The following is a 27320-nucleotide window of genomic DNA, read 5'->3' as shown; positions in this document are numbered from 1 at the left end:
ATACTCCCTCAGCATGGCTGACAACATACAAACAAATTCTCAGCTGTTAAAATGTGCATGAATAGAAAACAGTAGGTATGACTGGTTTAATCTGGGGAATGAAGCCCACAGAAATACTTTCCACTAGATGTCTGAGGTCAAAACACTCCTGGATGAAATACACACAAGCACAGTCTCAACAGCATCCCTGTAACTGTGTGATCTGTGAGCTGGTCCCATCTATTGCACCACTCAATTAAAATTTCTCTGTGTATAATTATGTGGAGAGTTTTTGTCCCCTAATCCTGTAACTGGATTCACACACACGCACCCTTCTGCTGCACAGAGCACTACAAAATCCAGTGAGAAGTTCTGGGGAAGGAGATGCATATTTCAGATCAGCACAGTGAGAAAGGGACCCCTTTCTGCCTGAGTTTCCCCTGGTCAGGGCGTGGACTTGCATCATGCTTGAGCTGGTCTCAGCGTGTCCTGTAATTCAATAGATCGAGCCAGTGTTCCTCGGAAAGGCACCAACACATTCATCTGCAGCCCAAGGGCGTGCAACTGTTCCATTTTTCAATTTTCCACATGTCCGCATTTCTCCAGAATCAATCTAATTACTCAGCTAAGAAAATGTGGTTTCAATTACTTTCTCCCATTGGAAGAGGGCTTTCCCATCAGTCCTAAAACTATAGGATGTTGTACCACAGAGTAGAGCATTTAAAGTCCACAGGATTCCTTCTAAGGCCCCTCTCCTGTTCCAACCCAGGGCAGCGACCAGGGAGAGAAGCCCCTGCTATGAGAAGTAAAACAGCCTGCTCAGATACGTCCACTCTTGCAGCATCCAGCTTGGGAGAAGGGAAATGTGGATCTATGTCCCTCTCACTTCAGTCCATAAGCTCTTGTACGGGGTTCACCCATCAGTAAGGATGGTTTGGACCATGACAGCAGATTATGAACTGGAAAGGGCTGAGGGTAGGACACATTCTGCTCTGCTGCCAAGGTATGGGGACAGCCCAGGGTAGATGCTGGAGCAGAGGAAAATAAAAGTTCATGTCCAAAACACTGTCTGTACAAATGAGAGAACCCTTCCTGTGTCCCTGGGGACCCTCCATGAGTGCAGTGTCCCTAACCTCATCCCAGCTTCCCAGTGATCACTTATTAAGCCACAAGACTGCAATTGCTCCCTGTTCTTGTCATGTGTGATCTCTCGGCAATGCTTTACAGCAGGTCTGCATGACCTTCAGCAAACAGCCTTCATCTGCTGTAACCAACACTATCAGTTTTACAGGAGGATAATCAGTCACACTTGTTTGCCGGTGTGGTGTGCTCTTCAAAGGTGTCACCTGCCTGGGCTGGGCTGGGCTGGGCTCACAGGAAACTCAGACAAACTTCAGAAGCACATAAGCCTTTCGCACCTTGAAACCGTAAGTCCAGGCACTGTCAGCCTGCTTTGGTAAAGAACACAGTGTACAGCACATGCCTGTGAGTGACAGCATTTGATTTCCCTGAATAGCCTCACCCACACAGCACTGAGGGTTGGAGACCTCTAAGGTACTGAGTGCAGCCAGTTAGAGAAGAAAACAGGAGCAGAACACCTGGATTAAACCTTTCCAGCCACTGGAGAATCCACAGCAAAGGCCATGATGAGCACTCAACCTGCAGCAAAAGCATCACCTAGACCTACACTTTACAAGACAGCAAAAAATCCAACCCAAAGCCTCAAACAGTTGGGAAGCCAAACTTCCCTGAGCTGCTGCTCAAAGGCCGGAGGGTCTTTAATAGTCCTGAGCAGACCTTTCAAATGCACTGAAGCAAGTGCAAAATCACATCCCCAAAATTACTTCCACTTAAGTCATTCTGGACCTAGAGAAACACCCACAGATTTAACGGAGCAGCCCTTCAAAAGCTGTCCCATCTCTCAGCAGAAACCGGCGCACGCAACGTGTCACATATTGCACACTTCAGCTCCCAAATCCTGCCTGTCTGGGCAGGGGCACAGAGCACAGACACGTTGCCCTTCACCCTGCCCAGGTGTCTTCAGTGATCAGCATCACACCCAGCAGATCTGAGTGCACCCCTCCTGCCCTGTGACACTCACAGTGTATTTCTTGGGGAGGGGGGTTGATCAGCCATCAAACACTAGATAACTTTAACAGCAGCGTTGTGGGGAGCTTCAGGAAACATCAAACAGCAGAGGAATTAAGACAAGGGAACACAAAGCCAGCACTGCAGCTGTGGGAAGTGGGAAACACAATTACTGCTTTGCTCGCAGCTATTGCAAAAATTAAAAGTGTGACAGCCCCTGGCAACACAGTGGAATTGAAAAGCAGGACCTGTCATTTACCAGTTACTCAGCTGGCATGGAAAGAATAAAGATGCTGTATATTACCACAGAGAAACCATTTACGGTAACAACGTGTGCAGCTTAAATCCCAAGGCACCTTTACTTGATAATACCTGCCTGGTCAAATGTGCAGGAGCCACAGGCTCCCTGTCCTGGCATCCAAAGGAAATAATTCTTCCTTCCTGCAAACCTTCAGCAGGAGAAGCTAACAGGAGTCTGGGTGATTTTTGCCTCTTAATTTACAGCATCAGGTGAGAAAAGGGCAAGAGAAACAGCTGGCAAAGTTCTCAGAAAGCTGCCATTTGCCTGGCTCGACCTTGCAGAAGGAACCACACAAACACTTTGCAAGTCCCTGAAATGTCAGAGCAAGGAGCAAAAGATATCCCAGATGCTGAGCACATCCCAGTGCACAGCTTCTCAGGGAGCAGAGCAGCCAGAGCCAGTGTCACCCCACCAGGGCTGTGCCCTAAACCCAACACCATGACAGTACTGAAAATACAAACAAGGAAATTAGAAGTAACATTTAATCAACCCCTTGCACCCTGATATGTTGCAATGACAAGGGTGCTGGGATAGTATCACCAGTGTTGTAGTGCAGGAAGGGATGACATTCCCACACACTCAGCCTTAGGAAACACAGCAGCCCCTTCCCAGATCCAGCAAGTGACTTCCTCCCTTTTGACTAACTTCCAGCTATGGCCATCATTTATCACCCATTGCAGGGGGATGACACAAGGCAGAGGAGGACACAGGGAAAGCTGAGCCTCATCCTGATGCAAGCTTTTCTCAGAGCTGTACCTGTGTCTCTGCAGCTCCCCTGGCTCAGTGTCTCCATCACCCCTGGCTAAGAGCAAGGAATGCCCACTCAGAAATGCCTCACTTACACCCCAAGCCCTTGCAGAGCAGGGTGCACACAATGAGGGTTCTGCTTCTACCTGCAGTAAAACTCTGCGGTCTGGTGAGCAACAGTTTGCACTGAATATCTCCAAAAGATGCAGCTGGGATCATGGAGCCCCTGGAAGACTGATGAAATGTAAAGTACTATCCTGAGTCCCTATAAATCATGCTGGTTTAGTGCCTGTCCTGTTTAAAGCCTCTCTTTTCTCATATCTGTGGCAGATTTCCATTCTTTGTTAGCTGGTACATGAAAGGCCATGTCAAAGAGGCTGCTCTTGGTGGCAAGAGAAACACAGCAACTCGCCAGTGGGGAATGGCAGCAAGCCCCAACTCATTTGTTAGCTTGTCCAATTACTTTTCACCTTGAGTTTTGTGTTTGCAGAAGTGAAAAGGACCCTGAAGAGGAGACTGTAAACCCAAAAACAAAATGCAAAATATCCTGAATTCTCCTCTCTTCTCCTCCACAAAGCCAGGCCATCTTGTCATTCATTCTTTTTGAGTCGCTGAACTATGATCCAGAGAGGATGATAATGCAGAGTTGGCATTTAACAAGAAACATCAATCCAGACTGGCTTAAACTCTTGCAAGTATGACAGTGCTCAAAAAAAAGACACCTGAATTGCCTTTCTGTTTTCCTCAACAAGGCTTATGAATTTTTTATGAGCTGCAAAACTTCCAGTCTCAGTACAAAACACTGATGTATTTCTAACAGGGACTAAAACATTCTTCTCTCCCATACCTCTGACCCTGCACGTATATATATATATATATATCCCTTATTTGTAAAGTTTGGTGGGTTTTTTTTTAACTTAACCTCACACTAATAGAAACAGTGTTCCTCATTTTCGGTGGAACTTGTCTATTTCTGCTGAAATATTTTTATGCAGGGCTCTCAGAGAAGCAACTAAGAGCTGAGACCCTGAAAAACTGACTCTGTCAACCAGAGGCCTCCAGCAACGCAGTTTTTTTCCAGGTTTCACAAGACTGACCTTCTGACAGTGTAAAGTGGCACAGAGCCATTGCAAATGTTCTAGGTCTGCTGGTAAGACCATTTGATGACCACACAGATGATAAAGTAGCAACACTTTAAAATCATCAAGTGCATGGAACTGCAGAGTTGGGAGATTTGGGACCACCAGTGCCCCCATCGCTGGGGCTGCAACACGCAGCTCAGCTTTTCCTAGTTTTCCACAGTGAGAAGTGGCTCTAAACAGCTGTTCCTGCGCAGGGACATTGGTCAGCATCAAAAGAACTGCCCAGGTAGTTAATATTTTTTCAAACTTTTGTGAACACACAAACAGGAACTCAGTACAACATGACTGGCATTGACTGTGGGGAGTCACAGGGGACGCACGAAGGAGCGGAATGTACTCAGCTGGGAGGAAAGGGGGGGAATAATTTATGCTAATAAACTAAAGTCTATTTTTACACCAGTAGTAAAACGACTGGAGCAGGCCTGCAATTTCCTCAGTAATAATCTCACTCCCTCCGTGGAATAACGACACTGCCTTTGGCTTCGTAATTTATCCACCAGGGGACCAGCCCACTGTAACAGAGTAACCTCCTCATTACCCTGAAAATGAAAGCAAGTTGTCCCCATGTTATTAATGTGCTGCCAGACCCCATCAGCCTCTGGAGACTGGGAGGATCAGCCATCAGCTCCTGGTACCCATGCACAGCCTGAGAGGGAGGTGGCCTGAGAAAACACAAGGGACAGTTCCAAAGGCGGGGAAAAGGGATGAGAGGGTTAAAACCTGGAGCCTTTCACTCTTTGCCATGCCAGAAGAGACTTGGATAGCTCATGCTCCTAAGAACTGCTGCTTACCAGCTGACCCACAGTAGCTGAGCCCAGCACATGCCTGCTCCAGATCACTGGAGAAGAACTGGTGGTACCTGCTAATAATGAAGTATATTATTAGTCTCAGCTGCTTGGTTCAGGTGGTTTTGTTTGCACCTGCGTTGGCTGAGGAGCCCACAAACAACTGACTCTTCTTCGGGCAGTGCTGCTGAAGACAGGACGGCCACTCATGCCAGTGCTGGAGGACAAGTGGCAGTGAGCAAAGGCCCCAGGTGACAACCACAGCATCAAACACCACTCTACCAGACCCCACAGGGCAGCTTCCAAAGACCTGTCCACACCTAAACCACCGTGATGCCTCCAGCTAATGACCCTGACATCCCATCAGAAATACTTGCATTTACCACAGCAGCTTCCAATTTTTTTAAAAAATTAAATAAATAAATAAAAAAGAAGAAAAACAAAATAGACGAGTCCCAAGCTTCAGAAAGACAAAGTGTTCTCCTCCTTATCCAGCAATCTTTTCTGATCAGCACTCAGGCATTTCAATTCCCAGATAACCCAGATGACGCACTGCTCCTGCGGCGCACGGAGGAGCCACGGGCCAACAGCTCCAAAACTGGGGCTGCAGCCAAGGTCCTTCATGTCACTTCGTATTTAGGCAGTTAAATAACTGCTCCTGCAAGGGGATGGCATCTCAGGTACCCAGGACATGCCACCTGCCTGCGCTCGGGGGCTGCTCCGGCTGCCGGTCTGGATCTCACCCACACAGCAGATAACAGACACTCACCCTCAGAAGGTCACGACATCACGGTTTTTGAACTGCTTTCCCATGATTTCTTTACATAACTTTTTGCTTTGGCAGGACCCCTGATTTTTATCTCTTCCATCATTCAAAGCCCAGCTGCATGAGTTCCTTCAACACCTCTTCCTGGAGGTCAACAGCCTGTTCGTTATCTCTCTTAACACATTGTTCCGCAAACAAGTTGGCCCCTGCCTGGTCACACTCTCCAAAGGGCTTTACCCATCCCTGGAAAGACCCGCATGACTTGACCAAGAGGCCAGTTATGCTGGAGAGCCCATCCAGGGGCAGAAGAGCTGCAGTGCTGTGGGACAGGTTGGCATCAGAGCTCTTGCCCACCCAAAACACGTGCTGTACTGACTGGGGAAAGAAGCTTTCAACTTGGGGCGGTGGTTATAACTTATTCCTGGGTTTAACACCTGCCTGTGCACCACTAACAACCCCCACAACCAAAACTCTTTGGTTTCTTCTTCCTAGTTCTTATTAATCTTGGTTTTTATTAAGTCTATCACATCTCTATTACTGCTGCCTGGTGACCTTGCTGGCTCCAATGAAGGGCAAAATGATAAAGCTTTGTGACCAAGCCCACGAACACAGAAATATTTCACCTGAGCCTATAGTGCTATTATCGCTCTTAAGTAGAGCAGAGCTATTTAAAAAAATAAAAAATATAGGCCCATACATGGTGACCTTGCAGAGCTTGAGTGTTCTCTGAGAGTCGGGAGAAGTATATGAATCTGCAGCACCATCCATTACAGAAATCAAATCATTCCTCATCCAGCATTCATATCAAAATCCACAATTGTAATGGTGCTGCTACCCCAGGGATTGCCCCAGCATGGGAAGATGTCTTGTTTCAATGGCATGGGGAGGCTGGTTGAGTGGGACTTCAAGAGGTGGGGAGGATAAGAAAAGGGTGAAGTCCAGCACTGGGCAGCTCCAGAAATTGGGCCAGGATGGCAGGATGCTGGATATTCACTGTGATAAATAGAGATATTCCTTTTGTTTCAGCCTCCACAAAATATCCAGGTGGAAAAGCACATGCCTAGGGAAATCCTAGCAAAATCCCTACTTGAGAATTTTTGTTGAACCAGTGCTGCAAGCAGAGCAGTAGAGAGCTGACACAGGTTACAATACTACAAACAATCTGTCCTCCTCTCCCTGTCCCTCTCCTCTCTCATAACCCCTGCTCAGCACTCAGGGCTGATGAGGAGATGCTCATGTCATTTCAGACACCCTTGGGTCAGTCAGGCATCCCCTGGGGTGGCCAGACACAGCCCAGGACCCAGAGGATACAGGAGCTGGATCTCCTGGAAAGGTCAGTGAGCAGCCAGCTGCAAATCCACACTGCCTATGTTTGTGAGCAACTCTGAATGCAAACCCTGTTTGGGTCCTGACCCCTTTATTTCTCTGCTAAACCCACATTATACAACATGCTGGGCAATGCACAGCACACAAGTTTACCAGGCACCCCTGTCACCAAGCTTTCAGCAGGTAAAGCCTCCACCCATCCCAGTGCTTGTGGTCTATCCCAGAGCCAAAACTGGCTTGCAGAGAGCTTGCACCCCTCAAGGCATAGCCTGGACTCTGTTACCCACTTGCTGCCTGCACTTGAAAAAAACCACCTCCCTCCCATGCCTCAGTTTCCCCTCGTAGTGCTGTGGTACCTATTTGAAAGCTCTTGGGATGGGTGGAGAGCCTTGGGTGGGGTCTCCTGGAGGCAGAGAAGGTTTTGATGGAGTCTGGACCAGAGCAGAAGAGAACGTTGGCAGTTTTGATAAAGTTAAAAACTGCAGAATCAAACTTATTATTAATATAGCTTTACGCCACTTCATGTTGTAAGGTGCTTTCTAAACCTGTCACTGCAATTTATCATGCTAGCAATGTAATAAAATACAGCTATAAAATTTTGGATTAAATGTTCAAGGTCAATGGTGGACTTTCAGCTTCCCCATCTCCTCCTTGCTGCTTTAGGAGATGCTCTATTAAGCAGCTACAAGCTCTGGGAGAAAGTTTCTTTGGAGAAAAGATTCAGTTGTGGAGCATTTCCAGAATTAAATCTTCAGATATTTCATCAAATTACAAAACAATAAATAACAAACAACAAGAGTAATAAACGCTTCAGGTTGTGGCTTTTCCTTTAGAAAAACTCTCATTTTTCTTGTGTTTGCAAAATGTGGCTCTCTGCTGCTGTCTTTGAAAAATAGACAGAAGGTGATTCCTTAATTTTAATAGAAATTTGGATGTGTTAGAGCAGCACCCTGGAGATTTTGGGAGGAGTGTTATAGCAGCGCACAGCAAGGCTGAGACAAAAATTCCACTTCAGTGCATACTGAATAAAAACAATGCTGATGCAACTGAGCTTTTTATGTATTAAAGGGCAACAGAAGCAGCACATATTTACACCTACAAGCTGTGCACAAACCTGCACAGCAATTGCAACAGACTGAAGTTCTTCAAAATTACTAAAAAGAAGGTCTCATGTTCCCTGCTTTAGCCCCAGTTATTCAAACCAAGCTGCTGAAATGACCCTGTGTCAGGATCTGGTCAGATGACTCCTCTTATTCCATTATAAAAATGAAGGAAGCAGTTGGCCACAACATCACCATTAAAAAAAAAAAAAGGAAAAAAAAGAAAAACCCACTGAAAATGCAGATACTGTTCTAGGCATTAAATTATTCTCTCTGTTCTGGCACATGTGTCAGAGAGCTGGCTCGTTGTTCAAGCTCTAACAAAAGTCAGCCATAATAAAAGATATTACTTCTTCCCATGATCCTTACCTCTCTTTACCTCTCTTACAGCCTTACAGGAGAAGGTAACAGCTACAAGAACATTGCTGCTACTAAATTATTATCAAATTAATATTGCTTATATTTTCTTTCCTGGGAGCTCAGCTGCCTCCTGCTTTCCACAGGTAACAGTTATCCCCAGGGACATATCTGTGGTTTAGCTTTAAATGTATCACCCTTAAAAATGGGAGAAGGGAAGCTCAGTTTGGTTTTGTGAACGTGACACAGGCACAGGGCCCAAATCAGGAGGTGCAAAGGCCAAAGACTTTTGGTTTTGCAATGAGGTTGTTTCCTGAACAAAATTTGCCCCTGTACTTGAGACAAGACCTTGGGAACCTTGGTATTTTGTTGACATAGCAAGGTCCAAGGAGGCAATTTGCCCTGCCCAGGGCATCTGGCAGCACCATGGGTGCCCTGTGGGGCTCCACATTTTGACAATGTTGGTGTGTCCTCGTCACTCCCAGAGCCTGTTGCGTGGGTGCTGAGGTGCAGGTGAAGCACCTTTAGGGAAGGATGATGCCATGTCTCCTGATCCCTGATGGAATCAGAGAATGGTTAAGGCTGGAAAAGTCCTCTAAGATCATTGATCAGATCCTGGTTAATTTTCTTTTCATCTGTCAAAGACTCTGCTCCATAATACCTTTCTCATTTGGGGTAAGGGATGAGCTTCTCACCCACGACAACAACAAAAAATGGTGGAAAGACTGTAGAACAGAAATCCTTCTTTATCAGATTGACAGGGCTTCAGCCTGTGGGATTTAGTCAGAGAAAAGCAATGTTCTCTCATGCTCCTTACTCACAAAACTCCCAGTCTGCCCTCCACGACTGGAAACATGGAATTGCTGAACATGAGCACTGACAAGAACTACAAGTACCCCATCATAAAGTCCGGGCTATCCACTTTACTGCACAGTAATCTGTTTTACTACTTGTATTATAGTGACAGAATTGTTTTCTGCAACCTAGTTCAGATTAAGAAACTGGGGGATAAGACACATTAACTTCTGTAATATATATTGCCAGAGCCTCGGCTGGTATAAAACAGCTTCCTGGGGGAATTAAGCAGAAAGCAAAGAGCAGAAGCAGTCTCGGCTGCTGATTTTCAGTTTTTGTCTAAAAAACTGGAACTGCTCTAATGCTACAAGCTAAAGCCTCAGGTGGCACTGTAAATCTGCACCCATGCTGTCAAAGTCAACAAAGCTTGAGTTAGTTCGTGTATTTTCAGAAAATAAGCTTCATTTGCATTATTTATGAAATGCAAACATAAGCTCTGTCACACAGGAAGCTGCACGTCCCAACAGCAAGTCCCTACACCAAGGAGCATGACAAGGAAACCAGAAACTGTTTCCTGGGGATGTTTGCAAACAAAAGCTGTGGTCAGTGGAAGCACCAGCCCCTGTGTGCCCTGCCAAGGCACCAGGACATGCCAGCTACTCCCAGCTTCCAGGGACAGAGGGAGATGAGACTCCATGGAGGGTCAGCCCTCACAGAGGACATTCCTGTGCCCAGATGCCAACCTCACTGCCCTGAGTCCTGGTTCTGAGGGCCATGGCACAGTCCAGAGACAAGGCCAGCACTGGGAAGGGGACAGAAACACTGTGGCCTTTCTCTGAGGGCAGCTGAGCAAACAGCAGGGAATGGCCACTCTTGAGGAGAGCTTTTGATCCATGTGGCCACCTTCCAAATCACTGCCTTTTACTGCAGTTGGAGCAGGGGGAAGGGGTGTGAGACAAGTTTGGGGGTTTCCTTCAGCGGCTGTGATGCCCACACCTGACCCCAGCAAAGGCACCACTGGCCCTTCCAGCCCCTCAGGATATGGACTTGAGGAGATGCTCAGTGCCCCTCACACAGTTCCCACACAGCTGCAGACTGCACCCCCTGCACCTCTGCTCTATGACAGTTCTGCCCCACCACTGATTTGGGAAAGGAAAGGAATGGATGAGCCATGGCAATATTTAGTAACACTATTAATTACTCATGACTATGCTAAAAGTTTGTCATTTTTAGAATTTTTTTCTTTTCAGAAAGATTAGCAAAAATCCAGTGTTCAACTATTTTATCGTCTTTCAGCAAAGTAAATCAAACTTTGCCACACAGCTCTAACAGGTAGAGCAGCAGAGCAAGACTTGGGCAGCTCACAGGAACCATCCTTGAATGGGAATTTCCAAATCACTGGAGTCATTCATAAGTTAAACCCACTCTGGCATTAAATGCCCAGTCAATCAAATTAGACGTGTTAAATACGCTCCTGGGCACGTGCATTTCATTGCTCCATGTTCCATAAATTCCCACCATGGCCCTGTATGCAGCCACTGAGTGACTTGGTATTTCATCCTGCAGAGAGAGTGAGGATCAAACAAGCATCAGTCATATTCCAGAGCAGAGGAGGGGAGGACTGATAAATGGACATAACTCAGCAAGTGGGAAGGTACAAAGGTACAATTGCCTGCAATTAAATCTAATGGTGCCCAGCTGTACCATCCTCCATATTACTGTGTAATGATATTAGGGAGGGTAAAGTTAAAGATCCTTGCAAAAAGGCGGGAGATACTCAGTTCATGGGGATAAAAGTCCCCTACAACATCCCAGGTGCAGAGCACTTGGCACTGGCTTGAACACCTGGAGAGACAGAGAAGGGGGTGGGCTGGAAAGTGAGGAGATGGGAGGAGGCAGAGACAAGCAGAGCAGCATTTCATCTCCTCCAGCACCAGCTCGTTGGCCATGACCTGCACCCTCAGGGGCTCCAGCCCCCCCTCTATGTCCCTACGAGCAATTTCAGGCCCTGCCAGGTGCAGGGTTAATCTGCTGAGCATGTTCCTCACTCAGTCATGGTCAGGCACTGAAGCACCTCTTCCATACTGGGGGAAGTATGGAAGTATATGACATTTTTGTATAGGAAGACAAAGCAGAGCTGCCAACAACCCACAGGGGCAGCCAGGAGCCCACAGGCACATTTATTGCAGTGTAGCGGGACAGGCGATGGGACAACAGCAGTGGCTCAAGCAGGGGATTTCTCCTTCTAAATCACCTCTTGGGTTTTGCCTCAAGTGCTCCATTTGTGGGTTCTCAAATAGGAACTCAGCTCTTGCAGAGCTGTGTTCTGTGGGACCAAGCCTTTGCAGTGGGTTGCAACACAGTGCATTACAACAGGCTCTGTACAACACATCTTTACCTTCCTTAGCGACTGTGCTGTCCAAAAACCACTACAGTGCACTATTAAGGAAAAAAATCCTTTGCAAAAATAAAGAATATTTTCAGAATTGCTTTAATAGCCAGGATAAACACTGATGAAGTTTCCTGCAGTCACAGAGGATGGTTCATGTCCACCTCCCACTGCAGATTTAATCAAGAGCAGCCCAAGTTTTTCATTGAGTCATGAAAGTGATATCAAAATCCATAAAAAAGAGCAACATTATATGCAGTGCTTAACAACTGATAAGAACGACTAACTGACGATTTCATTGCTGTGATTACAAGCTGCCACAATAAACAAGCAGCTACTTCATTTATTGATCTATATCCATGCTCAGCTCTGGCTGAAACCCAGAACCAGCTATTTCACACCAGTCTGTTCTCAGGGCTTTGTCCCTGATGCCCATGGAAAGTTTTCACACATAATCTTCTGATTTCTGGGTAGGTGACCTCAGCAACACGCTGGGTCTGGCCATGCTGGTACTTCACAGTCTCTTGGCTGCAAAGTTACTGACTTGTATCAAAGCAAGGCAGAAGGATGCTAGTGTTACCCATCCTTTTGCCACTTGGATACAAGGAATACGTCTGGTATTGCCTTTGGGGGAACGGAGCTGCTGTGTGACAGGACGAAGCCCTTGTTTTGTTCACAGTGTCAGAGAAAGCCCCTGATGTGCAGCCTGTGGCTGGCAATGTCCTGGGGAAGGGGGTGCAGCAAGGGACACCATGCTGTGGCTCAGCCTCTGGTGCACAGAGGGTGTTGTACCCCTATAGAAGGGCTTTTGCGTAACACTGTGCCCATATCAGTGAAATACGCCCTGTTTTGAAAAACAGCAAAGGTACTGCAACCCCAACTGGAAATAAAGGGGGTACCAGCACCAAACTGGCCACAAAACACATTTTCAAAGACATTTGGAGTCCCCTACAGGCCAAAAAAGCACACAGAGGGGTCAAAAGAGTCCTGAACCCACTGAGCCAAACAGCAAATTCAAAAGGCACCAGACCTGTGCCCCAACCAACACTAATTCAACCAAAAATATTTCCCCTTCGTCCCTTATGCTTCACGTATGACTTGTTTGCCTGAGCTAACGTTTGGAAACAGGATCAGAAAGCAAACCTGTGGGTGGTGCCCATGCAGGTGGGCACTGCTGCTGCTTCTCATCTACACTGTCCCAAAGCGGAGGTTTCTGGCTTATTTCTGCTTTCACACCACGCCGCGGGGGCTGGTGCAGGATCACTCACCTGCACCGTACGTCGTGGCCAACATGATCGAGGAGATCCACGCCACCTCGCTATAGGACGTGCCAAAGAAATCCTGGATTTCTTTGAAGAAGATGGCCAAGCCCTTGGGGAAGGCGTAGGCGAAGCCGATCGAAACGAACGCCCCGAAAACCACAGCCCAGCCCCAGCCGCCGTCCGGTGGGACGGGGGCTCGCCCTGGGGACGGCATGGCTGGGGAGGCGAGCGGCGCTCAGGCTCCTCGGACAGCCCTGGAATGCAAAGTGCAGAGTTGTCGGGTCAGGATGCGGAGCCCCGGACCCCCAGTCCCGGGATGCTGCTCCCCCAGTCCGGGGGTGCTCCTCCTCCAGATCCCGGTCTTGGGAATGTCACTGCCTTGGGCCTCTCGTCCCAGGACGCTGCTCCTCCATACCCCTGTTCTGGAGTGCTGTTGCCTGGAACCCCAGTCCAAGGATGCTGCTCCCCCAGCCCCGGAATGCTGTTATCCCAGTCCCAGGGTGCTGCTTCCCCAGCCCTAAAATGCTGTTATCCCAGTCCCAGGATGTTGCTCCGCTAGATCCCCAGTCTCAGGGTGCTGCTCCCCCTGCCCCGGAATGCTATTGTCCCAGCCCCAGGGTGCTGCTCCCCCTGCCCCCAGCCTGCAGCGACACCGCGGCCCCAACACATTAGCGAGTCCCGTCCCGTGTCCGCCCCCCCGAGCCGTTCCGTGGCCATTTAACCCCAAGCCCACAAGCCCCGTGTCACCGTCCCGCGGGCAGCGGCGCTGGGGAGAGCGCGACGGTGCAGAAATGCCACGTGGAATTGGGTGAAACCAGGAACAGCGGCTCCAACCCGGTGCACCTCTCCCTTCGTTCCTGCCCAGCCTCCCGGGACACGTCTGTGATGTGGGATCCCCGCACACGGACCCACCTGCGGAGCGCGGCGCCGGCACCGACCCCGCGGTGTGGGATGAGATGAGATGGGACGGGACGGGACGGGCAGGATGGGGCGGGGGAGCGCCCGCACCGCCCCGCGCAGGACCCGCCCGCCCCGGTGGACGGGACACGCACCAAAACTCCCCCGGGAGTTACATCCCTTCCCGCTTCTCCATTTCCCCCGTGTTTTCCTCGCCTCCCTCGCTCGCAGCAGCGCCAACCACCCCGCGGGCGTTAATTAAACCACCCTCAGTTACTTAATGCAAATTGTTCTTTTTCCTGCCCCCCTCCCGTGTTTCCATCGGCATGCCTCTTTTCTGCTCTGTACCAAGTTGCAGGCTGCTCTCCTGCCCCCAGACCACATCATCATAATAAAAAAGAAACAGATAGTGACTTTTTACATGGGCAGATGGGGATAGGAGATGAGAGAATGGTTTCAAACTGAAAGGGGAGAGACTTAGGTTAGATGTTGGGAGGAAATTCTTCACTGTGAGGGTGGTGAGGCCCTGGCACAGGTTGCCCAGAGAAGCTATGGATGTCCCATACCTGGAAGTGTTCAAGGCCAGGTTGGACAGGGCTTGGAGCAACTTGGGCTAGTGTAAGATGTCTCTGTCCACAACAGGGAGTTGAACGTGATGGTCTTTAAGGTCCCTTCCAACCCAGTTTTGAATTCTGTGATTCTACGATCACTGCAGATTTCTACCCTCTATTTATGTTCACCAATTTGCTGTATATTCTACTTTTCACATTGAACTCTGTTTTGGAAAACATTAAGCAGTGTTTGCTCTGGCTGGAAAGTTGCAGTTTCACCACAAGGTGTTTATCTTACTCAATCTTGCCTCCCTCTGGCTTAACTAGCAGCCCCATGGGTCTTGAAGGAATGCAGGTATGTGCCTTCCTGGGCCCAATTTTGTGGAAATTCATATGGAGATGGCAGATAAGTGTCAGCACCTTGTCTCTTCCCGTGAGGAGACTTTCTTCCATCCCCATGTAGCCACGATTGGAGTACAATGGGGCAGATCTTACAAATCATTTTGGCAAAAGACATTTTGCCTGCAAATAACTGTACCATCTGCATTGCAACTATGGCCCTTTCTTCCCTCTTTTCCCAAGAGGAGTTTTCATTCCCTTTTGGTTTCTCTCTGTGTCAAGGTTCAGATCAACTCTTCCCTAATATCCTACAAAGCTGCATTCAGTCTGTTTCCAAAAAAAAAAGACAACCCAATGCTCAAAAAACCAAGGCACACTAGTAAGGTGTGTGGAAATTAGCTGGTTTTAAAATCTGCCTTCAGATACTGCTGCTGTTCACATTTTTCTTTTTGAGCACCACATGGGGATGTCACAGGGGGCAATGGGCTTCCCCTTCCAACGCACACCTGAGATTGAACTTGGCACATCCTTAGCAGCAGCATGGAAGATGGGAGGGCAGAAGGAAACCCCCAGGAGCAGAGGGATGAAGAAGCACGTACAGCTCCAGCCATGGAAGCTCCAACTCCCAGCTGGAAGTTGAGAATTTCCTTCTGCAGAAAAATTGGATTGGATGTCATGCTCAAGAATGTCCCCCACAGGACAGCCTTGGGTAAATTCAGACAAACTGGTGGCAAATTCAAAACTGGAGCAGGAAATCATTTGCAGCAGGAGATACTGGGGGCAAACAAATGATTTCTAAAGATGTCTAAATGCAATTAGTTTTTGCACTCACGTGTCTGCTCTGAAGAGAAGCTCACAAACGAAGCACAACAGCCTGAGGGCAAAGGGTGGGGGACTGACAGTAGAAATCCTGGGCTCACTAGGTCAAAAAAGACTTCGTAGCAATTTAGGGGGACTTGGGCTCATCTCACAGTAGCTGCCTGTGCCAGTGCTCCCCCTCCATTTCGGGAGCACAGACTGTCCCCCAGGGCCGGGCTCTGCTCCCTCATCCACTGACAGCAGTCGCTTCCTGGAGGGCAGGTTTTTTAATTTGCTGGCAAGCAGCAACAAAATTGATTAAAATTGTAAAGTACCTTTTCAAATGACTCATTTCCCTATCACAGTGCTCCATGTAAATAAGTGACTGCTACTGTATTCCCAGTGCTCCACTCCAGAGCTGTTGAAAGAAGAGGGGCAAACCGGGAAAAGGGGCCGGGAGCAAGGCAGAATCTGAAACTCTTCCACTCTCCCCAAAAGGGCTCATTTTCCAATCTTTGCAAAGCTTTCTGTGGCAGTTCCCATACCACGACTTTTAAATCAAATGAACTAGCATCCTTCACTTACTTACAGCCCAAAGTTTCATGAACAATACTTAAAATCACAGAATCTTAGGATGGTTTGGGTTGGAAGGAATCAACCCCCTGCCATGGGCAGGGATCAACCTCCTGCCACAGACAGGGACACCTTCTGCTAGACCAGATTACTCAAAGTCCCATCCAACTTGTTCTTCTTGAACACTTCCAGGGATTAGGCACCCACAGCTTCTCTGGGCAACCTGTGCCAGTGCCTCACCAACCTCATAGTGAAGCATATAAGTTGCCCCCAAAAAAGTGACTAGTGATGACAACTTGAGTGTTTTTCTTTTCTTGAAAAAGAAAAAAAAGGGGGGGGGGGGGGGTGGAGAAACCCTGGGCTTCCTCGGGAATGGAAATCATTCCTATTTATTCTCAGTGGACCACTTTGGTATTTGGAAATAATTTTATTCAAAGCCTTTAATGCAAAACATCTAATGGCAGACAAAGGCAGGAGCTCCAACTCTATAACTCCAACAGCGTTTTTCCTTTGTTTAGTCTTTGAAAGTCAATTAAAAGCTTCAGAAACTGCTTTCACATTAAAAAAAATCTTTACCTAGTTCTGCTGCATGAAAACAGCATCTGGTAAGTGAACACTGAAAGAGGTAGCTCTGCACTTCCATGGCACACGCCATTTCTCAAAAGTACTCTGTTGTCATGTTCCATTTGCTCATAAAATGCAGCAGCAGTAGAATGCAATCCATAAGCATGGTTAAAATGGAGCTCCTGAATTAATGAATGTGATTACAGGCAGCAATTGTCCCCAAAGCCAAAGGGCTGGACCTCACAGCTGGGATATGATACCAGCAGTTTCCTCAGTGCAATGTCTTAGGAGGGAGATATCCCACTCCTCCAAGAACAGACCTACACATTTATGTTCCTAACAGTATTCTTAGCTTTTTTCAAAGGATCAGTCCAGACTGATACAAGAACAGATTTCAATTCAGCAAAATTGTTGGCTCTGGACCAGATGCCATCATGAAATGCCAACTGGGGGACCAGAGCAGCAGTTCCCTCTCCTGGTGAGTGCAGAATTACCCTCATACCCCACGTTCTCCTCACCCTGAGTGTGACCAGGTTGATGAAACACATTCCTCGGTATTTGTTATTTATCTTGGTGGTAAACCTTGTTCTCCTCCGCAAGACCTCCAGCATTCAGGGATTTACCACTGATAATTTCATGCTTGAGGTTTTAATTAAAGGGCACCTAACTCTGGCTGGTGGCTCCCAGGGGAACTGAGCAGCAGGAGGGTTGCAGGCAGCACCCCACCAATGCAGCACCCACACATGCTCCACGTGGGTCAAGCATGGCCAATCCACATCCCTTGACATCTCTATGGCTATTTGGAGGGGACCTTTAATTTCCATGCAGCCTCTTTGCTGCTCTGTGAGATGTTCTGCTGCGGGCAGAGCCACCAGCCCCTCACACCCTGCACTTGGTGATGGGGTGACAATGCATTAAGCCAGGCAATGTTGGTGCTGGCACTGCTTGAAACCACCCAGGACACTGGCAGAGCCTTATGGCTTTGATTTTCACTGAGTAATGTTTTACAAGAGGGTCAAGGAGAGGTCAAAATAGAAAGTTATGAAATGTCAAACTTGCTTTTTGCTAAACCCCAGTATTAATAGCATGGAGACCAGACAGGCAAAGGGATTCATATGACATGAAATAAGTCTCTCCAGAGCCAGTTAAACCTCTTAGACAGCCCCAGTCCTGTGTCTGTGCCATCAAACCAGCCAGGTGCATGAAGCATCACTGCGGGATGAGCTGGTTTCCTGGAGACAACAGAATAAACCAAGCAGTAACATCACTTCTTCTGTTTTTCCCCTGTTGCACGAGTTTAATCAGCAGCCCAAACCAAAGCATTTTTGTTGGTAAAAAGATGGTGACAATTAATCTAAATCTAATAACTGGAATGTTTTCACTGGGGAATTAAAACAAATTATTCCTTTGCTATTGCATCTTTGTCTCATTTACATTTTAATCCCAGAAGGATCTTCCTGTGTTATATTTGGAAAATGACTGCATAGAAAGGGAAAAACAACATGGTTGAAAGTACTTAAAGATTCATCCAGAATTTAGCTATTAACTTTTATGGCAGAAGTCTGACTATGCCAAGCCCTAAATGGCTGAAAATTAGGACAAATACTGTGTTTTTTTCCAAACACTGCTGAATGCAGAGCCTGGTGCCATTTCAGATTGTTCACACAAGGTCGGGCAAACAAACAGCTGGGGCAGAAGGTTGTGTTGAAGGTGTAATTACACATTAGCCAGAGCAGAGAGAGTCACTCTGTCATTTGTACTGAGAGTAAAGGGGACCCTTCTCTGATGACACCATGTGCAGAGGGAAACCTTTGACTTCCCACCCTGTGGCTCTCCACTTGCAGACTCCAGACTTGTCCTTGCTCTGAGGTTTCACCACAGGATGAGTTCATACCCTTTTGCTCAAGGTAAACACATGGTGAAAAAAGGCACTTTAGTGTTGTCCAAGTAAAACCAGTGCGATATCCCACCTTATTCCAGCCTGTCTTACCTATTTGCCTGCCTGTGACTCCTGATGGAAATATACTTGTGGGAGTTTCTTCACTCACTTCAGTAAAAAGGAAGCAGATTAGCAAAAATCTGCAGCTCAAACTGTCAAAACTAATCCAATGAACTGTGACACATCCAGCCCCTCCACAAGCACCATCTCCAAGGCGTGGCCCTCAGCAGCTGTGCCACATCTGGGTCCAGAGGACCACTGCTGCTTCTAGCCCATCTCCAAGTAAACTCTCAAATAGTTCTCAACAGGGTAGGAAGAGTATCAGCTGCCTCAGGGCTGCCTGAATAATGCTTCACCAAGGTAGAGAGCTTTAGATCTCATTAAACCCTCACAATGTTTGAGAGAGCAGAGATGATGCAGGGCCACCATGAAGAGTGATTCCCACTCCAGAGCAGCAAAAACCTGGAACTGCACCATGTTGACTGTGCCTGAAACAAAGGTCAGTGGCTGGGGGACAGGGGATGTCACACCACTTTGCGAGTAGTCTCTGGGACACTGTTGTTTGCAGATCATAGTACTCTGAGTCATAATATAATGCAGGTATTTTCCCAAAAAATTAACCCCACCTCACCCAAGTTTTAAGGTATTGGATGGGTAGTCAACTAAAGCTACAGAAAAATGTCACAGAGGGGTAGCTCAAGCTTTGTATTGATTTATTTTTTTCTCCATCAAATAAAATTGCGACAAGCGACCGTAACTCCATGAGAGCTTCTGCGTTTGATGTGAGTTTCCCCAAGAAGTCTTCCTGCAGGACTGCAGCATTCTGGGAGCAGGTACTGCTGTTTGCTGCATATATGTAGGACACCTTTGATGTGCTTCAAGGCCAAGGATGCACCGAGCAGAAGCCAATCTCAGCTGGCTCCTCACCACGCAGTTCTCGTCACCAGGGAGGCTCCTGGGCACTGAGGGAGCGGGTGGGGAGCAGGATGACAGGATCAAGCCTGTAGCTGCTCTGCACACAACCAGATCCTCTCAGTGGGGTGGAAGAAACCTGGCAAGCTCCTCATTAGCCCTCAAATTCAGTTAAATGCTGGGATATGGAAATAAGAGGCAGACTCAAGCCTAGGAAGAGTTGGGTGCCCGCATCACGTGGTGCAGAGAGCTGTGTGTAACATCACTGTGCCCTTAACACAGGGTGATGCAATGCTCAATATTGCTGTGGGTTAACTCAGCCAGGCTCCTGAGCCTGAATTTTCTGTGTTGCTTTGCCCTCCTGGCTGACCAATGTCCAGCAGATCAAGCATGATGCTTTAGTATTAACTTTCAAGGTCTCGCACAGACAGTTCTTTAGGAACTTGTTGAACTTTTGACATTGTGCATCCATGTTACCTCACAAGATAAAAAGAGGAGACTTTTTGGTCGAAGTGTAGTATTTGCTCAAAGCTTGCTGTAATCCTGGGTTTACAGACTGGCCTTCCTAAGAGCCCCCAAAGTACCACAGAAATGACTCCTCGTAAGACAAGCTTCAAAGATGCACCTATTTTCTTGTTTACAGGGTACTCCATCACTTCACATTCCTGCAGACCTTTGGGAAAGCCTCTTTTCCCAAATATCATGCTTGGGGCTGAAATTTGCCAGGCTTCTAGTGCTGTAGTTCAGCCGATCACACTGTGCAGCTGAAAGGTGAAATCCTGGCTCCACTAAAGGTGATGGCAAGGTGCCTGCTGACTTCAGTGCAGCCCAAGCTTTACCCAGAAATAATATTCAATGTTTGAAGCTTTTTTTTTTCCTAATTACTCCAGCGCAAAGAAACACATGCTGTCCCAAACAACTGCTTTGTAGACAGTCAGCTGTAGCATCTCTGAATATTGTAAAATGAAAGTTGGGGTTTGAAGGGATCCCCTGCATTCCCTCAGTCATTCTGGGTGGGCTTTGCTGGTGCTTTCCTCCCCCCTCAAACACAGCATGCAGCTTCACTGGATGCTACACAATTGCTGTAGACTTATGCTGCTGTAGCTGAAAGGAAGATCAAACTGAGTATTCAATTACTTATTCACTCAAAGATATTTATTCCCCGAGATGAAACTCCTAAATCTGTTATTATTGCCATTCCTTCTTCCATTACTACTTGCATGCTGCTGCTTTCAGATCTATGGAGATGTCAACACCATTTACTGGAAGCAACAAGTGAAAGATGAGAACAAGACAGGGAAATGTTTAGAATTATGAATCATCCTCAAGAACAGAGGATATAATTGATATTCCTTAATTCTAGAAGAGTCTATAATCATTACACAGGGATTCTTTCAAAGACTTATGCTTTTCCAAGATCTATTTCTTTCATAGGTTTTTTGGTTTTTTAAAACCCAGTTGCTGCAGTGATTTAAAAACTGAGGGAGGTGAAGAGCAACAGCTACCGCAGCACAGGCAGATTCCCCAGAGAGGAAAGGTGCTCTTGGCAGCAATGAACACAGGTATTTCTGAAAGGGACAGGACCCCCCTACCAAAGTCTGTGTGAAGCTAAATGCACTGCTGAAAAGGGAACGTCACCTTGCTTCATAACATCTCTGCTTGTGCTGACACCCTCCTGTTGTTACATGTGCCATCTGGGAAAGTCAGGCACTTGCACACAAGGCTGTAGATTACAATGACAGCTCTGCAGCAGTAAGGTTTCATAAAAGTCTGTATTTAAGGATGGGAAAATTAGTGCTGAAACCCATAAGTTTTATACTGTAATGGCTTCTTCCCCCATCAAAACCACTGACAGCACTTCCCTTGCTGTACTCTCCTCTGTATCTTTGTTTGGTGTCAAGGGCACCAGCTCAGGGAATGTGGAGAATGAAAAGCCAGAAATCTCAACCACTCTGAGACATGTCCAAAGTCTGGTGCTCAGCTTCAGACATCCAACTTTCAGACTGCCCTGAACAGCGACCCTGAGGAAATGAGCCCGCTAAATAAGTCTCTCTTCAGTCTCTCACTCTGACTCCGTCAGCCCTTCTCAGCTCCTGACATGAAACCACCAGAGCCAAACAGCAGCCAGAGGATACACATCCATTGTTTCAAGGGGGAATCAGTGTTCAGTAGAGCTGCTGATTTAATCCCCTTGGAAGTGAACCCTTCTGTCCATCTGCAGCAGCAGAACACAGCCCAAGGAGACCAACGAAGCCGCTTCGCTGCCCAGCTCATCAGCTCCAACCAGACCTGAAAAGGTTCTTTCTGCAAGCAGCAGAAAGGGAAGCAGCTCATCCCTCACACCTCTCAGGTCATGTACATTGCCTTTCACCTTAATCCATCCCATATCAGATGACAAGACAGCTCCTTTTTTTTATTGCCATGTAAAACCGGTTCCTAAAGTACATGAGTGTATGACACTTCCATACACAGGGTGTACCCAATGTCTGAAGTGTGTGACCCAAGAAGCCTCCAAACCACCCTGTCCCGAAGGCAGCATGGTACCAGGAGGATCCTACAACTTCTTTTGCACTAGTCTTTCCAAAAGTGTGTGTCAATGACCTTGTTTGAGGAAGAATACATGTTTGGGTAGATGTCAGTGGTGTGGCTATTCTTGTGTTCTTAAGTGTTAATCCACTCACCTTTCACCCTTGCTAAACAAGCTAAGAACCACCAGAAATCTCCTCAGAGCCCCGAAATAACCATCACCAGCTGAGCCTCACAGGCATTAGTAACCTAAAAGCAAGATGGTCTTCTACTAACCATTAACAGCAAGAGACACACCAGATACTCAGATCAAAGTGACATCTGGCACCAGTGTCTGAGGGAAACATCCCTCTGAGAATATACACTTCATGATTTTGTTATAAGGATAAGAGATACCTTTCCCACAACAGCAACTTTTGCAGCCAAGGTACAAGAAAAAACCCAGAGAACATTTTTACTTGAAGTAACCGGTGGACATACTTGTTCTTTCAGAAAGATTCTGCACAGAAAAGTCTAAAACATCATCCCTTAATTATTTGCAGCAAAATTTTAGCAGCAGAATTAGGGAAAAACATATTTAAATACTATAGCAATATATACACGCACACATCCCATGTTTGTTCATCAGCAAAGCTTAGATTTCAAGTTTCCAGCAACTTCTCTGCAATCATGAGTGCAAGTAACACATTTTTGTTTCAAATAGAAAGACAAGAATAGGAAGGGAACAAAAGACAGTACTCAGACAGTCCAAGAGTCAAATAATTCCACCATGGCCAAGCCTCCACCCACATATAGCAAGATTTCTGATGAAAAAATAATTGATGATGTCATATATGTTCTCAATAAAATACTCAGCACTACTGGCTGTCTCAGTTTTGCCAATGCACATCATCAGAAAACAGAAGGCCAAACCTGCAGTTAGCAAGAACTCTCTCAAAGAAATATGTTCTCCCCTTTTGGTGTAGAGATCAGACCTCCTCCTTCCCAAAGGAAAATACAGTCTCGCTTCACTTACCTCCTCCATAGGTGGTAGCACACATGATGGATGTTGTCCAGGCAATCTGGCTGTAGGAGATGCTGAAAGCAGCCTGAAGCTCTTTGAAGTAGATTGTGAAAGCTTTAGGAAAGGTAAATGCAAACCCAATGGAGATGGATGCTCCAAACACCACTGCCCAGCCCCATCCACCATCAGGGAGGACATAGCCCAGGTCCGAAAGGACTGGAGGAGACATGGTCAGAGCAGATTTCAGAGCAAAACCTACTTCCCTCTGTCCTGCAGAGCAGAGGATACGTGTGTTATACAGAATATGCATATCAGGTAATCAGGCAACATTTTAAAGCATAATTAAATAATTTAGAGCTACAGAGGATCCCCCTTTCTCAAAGCTTTGAACTTTTTGCTGCCTATTAATGGTTCTGCTGTTCAATTCTAACACAACCAAGATCACCCTTCCCTCTCCAATAACCCTGTCCAGCCCTTCCACCTGGATTTTAAATACATACCCTCAAAACACTCCCATGGCCTCCAGGCTCAGGGATGGACCTCAGTCAAAACCTCAGTCAATGCCTCCACTTTCTGTTCTCTCCCCCATCCAGCTGGTGGCTCGGTGTCCCACCTTGGGAATGGCTTCTGGAGGTAACTCCTGTCGCAGTCTCTCTGGAGAGAACCAGATGCTTCAGCTGTGCTGTTTTTAGGGTAAATGCTTCGCTCTGTATCTTTCAAATGTAGATGGAAATCCTTTCAAATGTAGGTGGAAATCCTTGTGGTTTCAGGTTATCCCTGCTTAAAAGAATAGTTCTCATGACATGAGCAGCAGGTGAATGGCCCCAGTGTGTCCAGCACCCCCTGTTCTGCAGGGCCACAAGGCTCCTCTGGGTCTTTGCTTCCCTCAAACCAATAGTCAAACTGAGCAGCTGCTTGCAAAGGGGTTGAAGTTTCTTCCTACTTAGGGGCAGCAATTCCACTCATGCCTGGTGCCTGCCAGGTTAGCAGATTATGCTCAGGAGCAACACAGATCAAAGAGGGCATTCACTCATTTGCATTCTTCCCATTTTTTTTTGGCCATTAATGTAAAATGAGAGTAAAAAGGAAAGAAGAAAAACCTACATGTCTCTCAGGAGTTAATCCACAAGCCTTCTATCAAGGTCAAGGTCTTAAACCAGAGAGGAGAGGACCAGGTCCCACAGCAAAAGGTGGCAGGTAAGTTGGATAAAAGGTTGATTAGTGCCTTTTTATACTGAAACTCAGAAATAAGAGAAGCTGATAGGAAAGGGCATTATCAGAGCTAATGGGAAGGAACAGGCACAGATATCAGCTGGGAACATTTTGCTCAACCTTAATAGCAGCAGTCAGCTAGCTAGGGAGAGAGGAAACTTTGGTTATCTTGGAGGGGGGGGGGGGGAAAGAAAAAACATCTTAGGAAAAGCACAGTGTAATTTGCATCTATTTGAGAGTCCATTGGCTTTTGAGAGATGTCGTTCAGATTCAACCTGTAAGTAGGAGGAAACTACTTGAACCATACAGGAAAAAAAAAAGGGTATTTTAAGCTGGTGATGTGTCTGCAGATAAACTTCTGAATTAATGTTTTCATCTACTTTTACAGCTGTTTAGTGGTAACACCAATATGGGGCCCTAACACTACAGGCTTCAAGCTCTCCCATGTCTGGACATCTGTTGCACACATGGTAAACAGAGACATGTTACCTCCTTTCCACCCTCTCCAGCATCCTGGGGCACTCCTGGGCTGGGAATTTAACACACAATGTTAAGACAAGGAGCTGAAAACTGTCCAAGAACACTGTATAAGTACAATGAGATCTGGGTTGTAAACTCTCAAACCACTATAAGCATTTATTCCCTGTTCCTCTCATGAAGACATAGACCCAGAGCCTCCCACTTCTTTTTGCTGGTAATATCCCATCTGAATCAATTTTATCCACTTTTATTTTATAATTGCTCTGTGCTGGTGGTTTTATACATCTCAGAGGTTTTCCTCATTCCCTGGTGTTATCCTATGTTGTTTTATCTGTGAGCAATTCCAGCCTTCCCTTCACCTGGGTAAAAAACTGTTATTCTGATGTAGAGTCTGACTATCCCCCCTCACCAAAGCTTTTCCATTAAAAGAAATAATTGTCTTTTAGAATTGTATTAGCTATACTTCCTTACTGTAGGGTGGGATTTTAAAAGAAAACCCAAGTTAAAAAGTAATAGTAGTAATGTTGGAATGACTGTCTGTTGATGTTTAAGAGACTTCATTACCCATCAAGTTGCATTTCATTGCACTGTTTCTTTTGTTTATGGTTATTCTATCCAGTTTAGCCCATCCAAATATTGTGGAGAATACCAAGCTCCCAAAAATATTGACATATACTTGTCGTTCTCAAATTAGGCAAAATAAAACTGATTGAGGGGTGGGTATAGTGAGGATATGTTTCCTTATTTAACTTTGTGTTTGGTATTCACAATCTACCAAAATTTAGGACACACAAAATTCTCAGGCCCCTCAAATTCAAATCTTTTTTGGCAGTCCTTTAAAAAAAGTTGAGCCTGATCTTTAAATATATTTTCTGGGACTAACAAGAAAGGTTATTTTTTTATTACTACCAGTTCATTCTGCTTGTAAAATTATGACTAATTGTACACTGCCTTTAAAAGTCTTGCATGATGAATATATTAATTCATTTAATTTGCTTTTATGTACAATGAGACACATATTGAGAAGACATCATCATAAAGTCAGATTAAGGTATCAGCCCATTGCCCAGGTTTTCTATATCAAGGCAAATTCTTATACAACACAGAAAACCAAAGAGACGAACTGAAGTTAAATGAAAATGTGGTGTACAATAAAATATAAAAATCACATCAGCTGACTTGCTTCCCCAATTGTAAAATAAGGCTTACAGAGGCTGACTTGGGGAAATCAAACTTTGGGATTGTTTTAACAGAGTTTAATAACCTAAGCAATGAGCAGACAGTGATATAGTCCCAGTCTCCCCTCATTTCCCACAGTTTATGGGGACATTGGTACTAAGGAGGGCACAGGACCATTCCCTCATGGGGTGCTACCCCGTCATTACCACCCTCTTAGCCACTGCTTTGTAATTTTAAAGGGAGGGTTGTCTTTGTATAGCCATGGTCTGGCACAAATTTACTTGTTGACTCTCTCATTTTACTCCTATTTCCTTTTTGTGAAGTTATACAAGTCTGGACTTCCCATTTCTCCACTTACCGTTCCCTATAGGCTTCCTGCTTTATTCCCATCACTTTATTTAGACTTAGTTATTCATTGGTCACATCTGGATCTTCTCTCCCCACTATTCTTCCTTCCTTTTCAGGAAACTGTCTGGGGCTACTAACAACAACTTCAAAATAAAGGAGTTCCATGTTTCTTGTGCAATCAAGGCCCTTATGTTTCAATCCAGCTGATATTACCATCTTCTTTCCCCGATTTATCGAGCTGCTGCCTTTTGGAACCAACATATGCAATCATAGTCTGCATTCTATAAGCCAGATCAACTGGGGACTATTCTTAGACTATACAATTATTTTCTACAACAATTGTTTTATCTGCTTGGGGCTGGTTTTCTTTAGGTGAGAGAGCACCACGACAAACCAAACCCAAGTCTAATGCAGCTTCACCTGTTGATCCAGGGACTCCCTGATGCCAAGTTTCCCTCAACCCAAGGAAGCCACCACACACCAGACACACACACTCACCACTGTCCAGTGGGACTGCTCCCTCTTCGGCAGAGGCGGGCACCACTCGGGCTCCCTTCCCTTGGGAATGCTGGTCGCTGGCTCCCTCGGCAGTGACCTGCTCAGCTTTTAAAGCCATCTGCTGACCTTGTCCCCCACTCCAAATGCAGCTGAGATCAAAGGTTGAGATCAGAGGCTCTACTCTCAGATGTAAAACCTTCCAGTAACTTGGAACACCATCTGTCACCCAACCCCTCCTGTTACATCCAAAGGCTACTGTATCCCACATTAACTAACTTTTCATGAACAGGATTGCACTTCACCCAGGAGCAACAAATCCATTTCCATTTGCAGTGCTTGGAACATTGGCCTCTCGGGTCTCTGTGGAGGTTAATAAATTATTTGTCAGATATCACCTTTCCTTGTACGTATTAACTTATTCTCTCTTTACAATGTGTTTTTACAGGCTCTGCTCCCACTTTCCT

At 46.3% G+C, this 27320-nt stretch overlaps 1 protein-coding gene across 7 annotated transcripts in view; it reads right to left on the bottom strand.

Annotated features, from left to right (window-relative positions):
• Positions 1–26982, bottom strand: part of LOC113975980 (monocarboxylate transporter 2-like) — a 38969-nt gene extending 11987 nt beyond the window's left edge. The window contains exons 1-4 of one of the 7 annotated variants that reach the window (XM_027700676.1): positions 26853–26982; positions 24550–24626; positions 23640–23791; positions 23152–23409 (exon numbers count right to left, since the gene is read on the bottom strand). In XM_027700676.1, the coding sequence (XP_027556477.1) occupies positions 23152–23368 (217 nt within the window). In that variant the 5' untranslated portion in view covers positions 23369–23409; positions 23640–23791; positions 24550–24626; positions 26853–26982. The other 6 variants (XM_027700678.1, XM_027700679.1, XM_027700677.1 and 3 more) reach the window with 6 other exon arrangements.
• Positions 26983–27320: the final 338 nt, after the last annotated feature.

The sequence above is a fragment of the Neopelma chrysocephalum genome, unplaced genomic scaffold (assembly GCF_003984885.1).
Source record: "Neopelma chrysocephalum unplaced genomic scaffold, ASM398488v2 Primary Assembly neopelma1_147, whole genome shotgun sequence".
Classification (NCBI taxonomy): domain Eukaryota; kingdom Metazoa; phylum Chordata; class Aves; order Passeriformes; family Pipridae; genus Neopelma; species Neopelma chrysocephalum.
The sequence above is the reverse complement of the archived record's forward strand: the minus strand, read 5'-3'. Positions and strand labels throughout refer to the sequence as shown.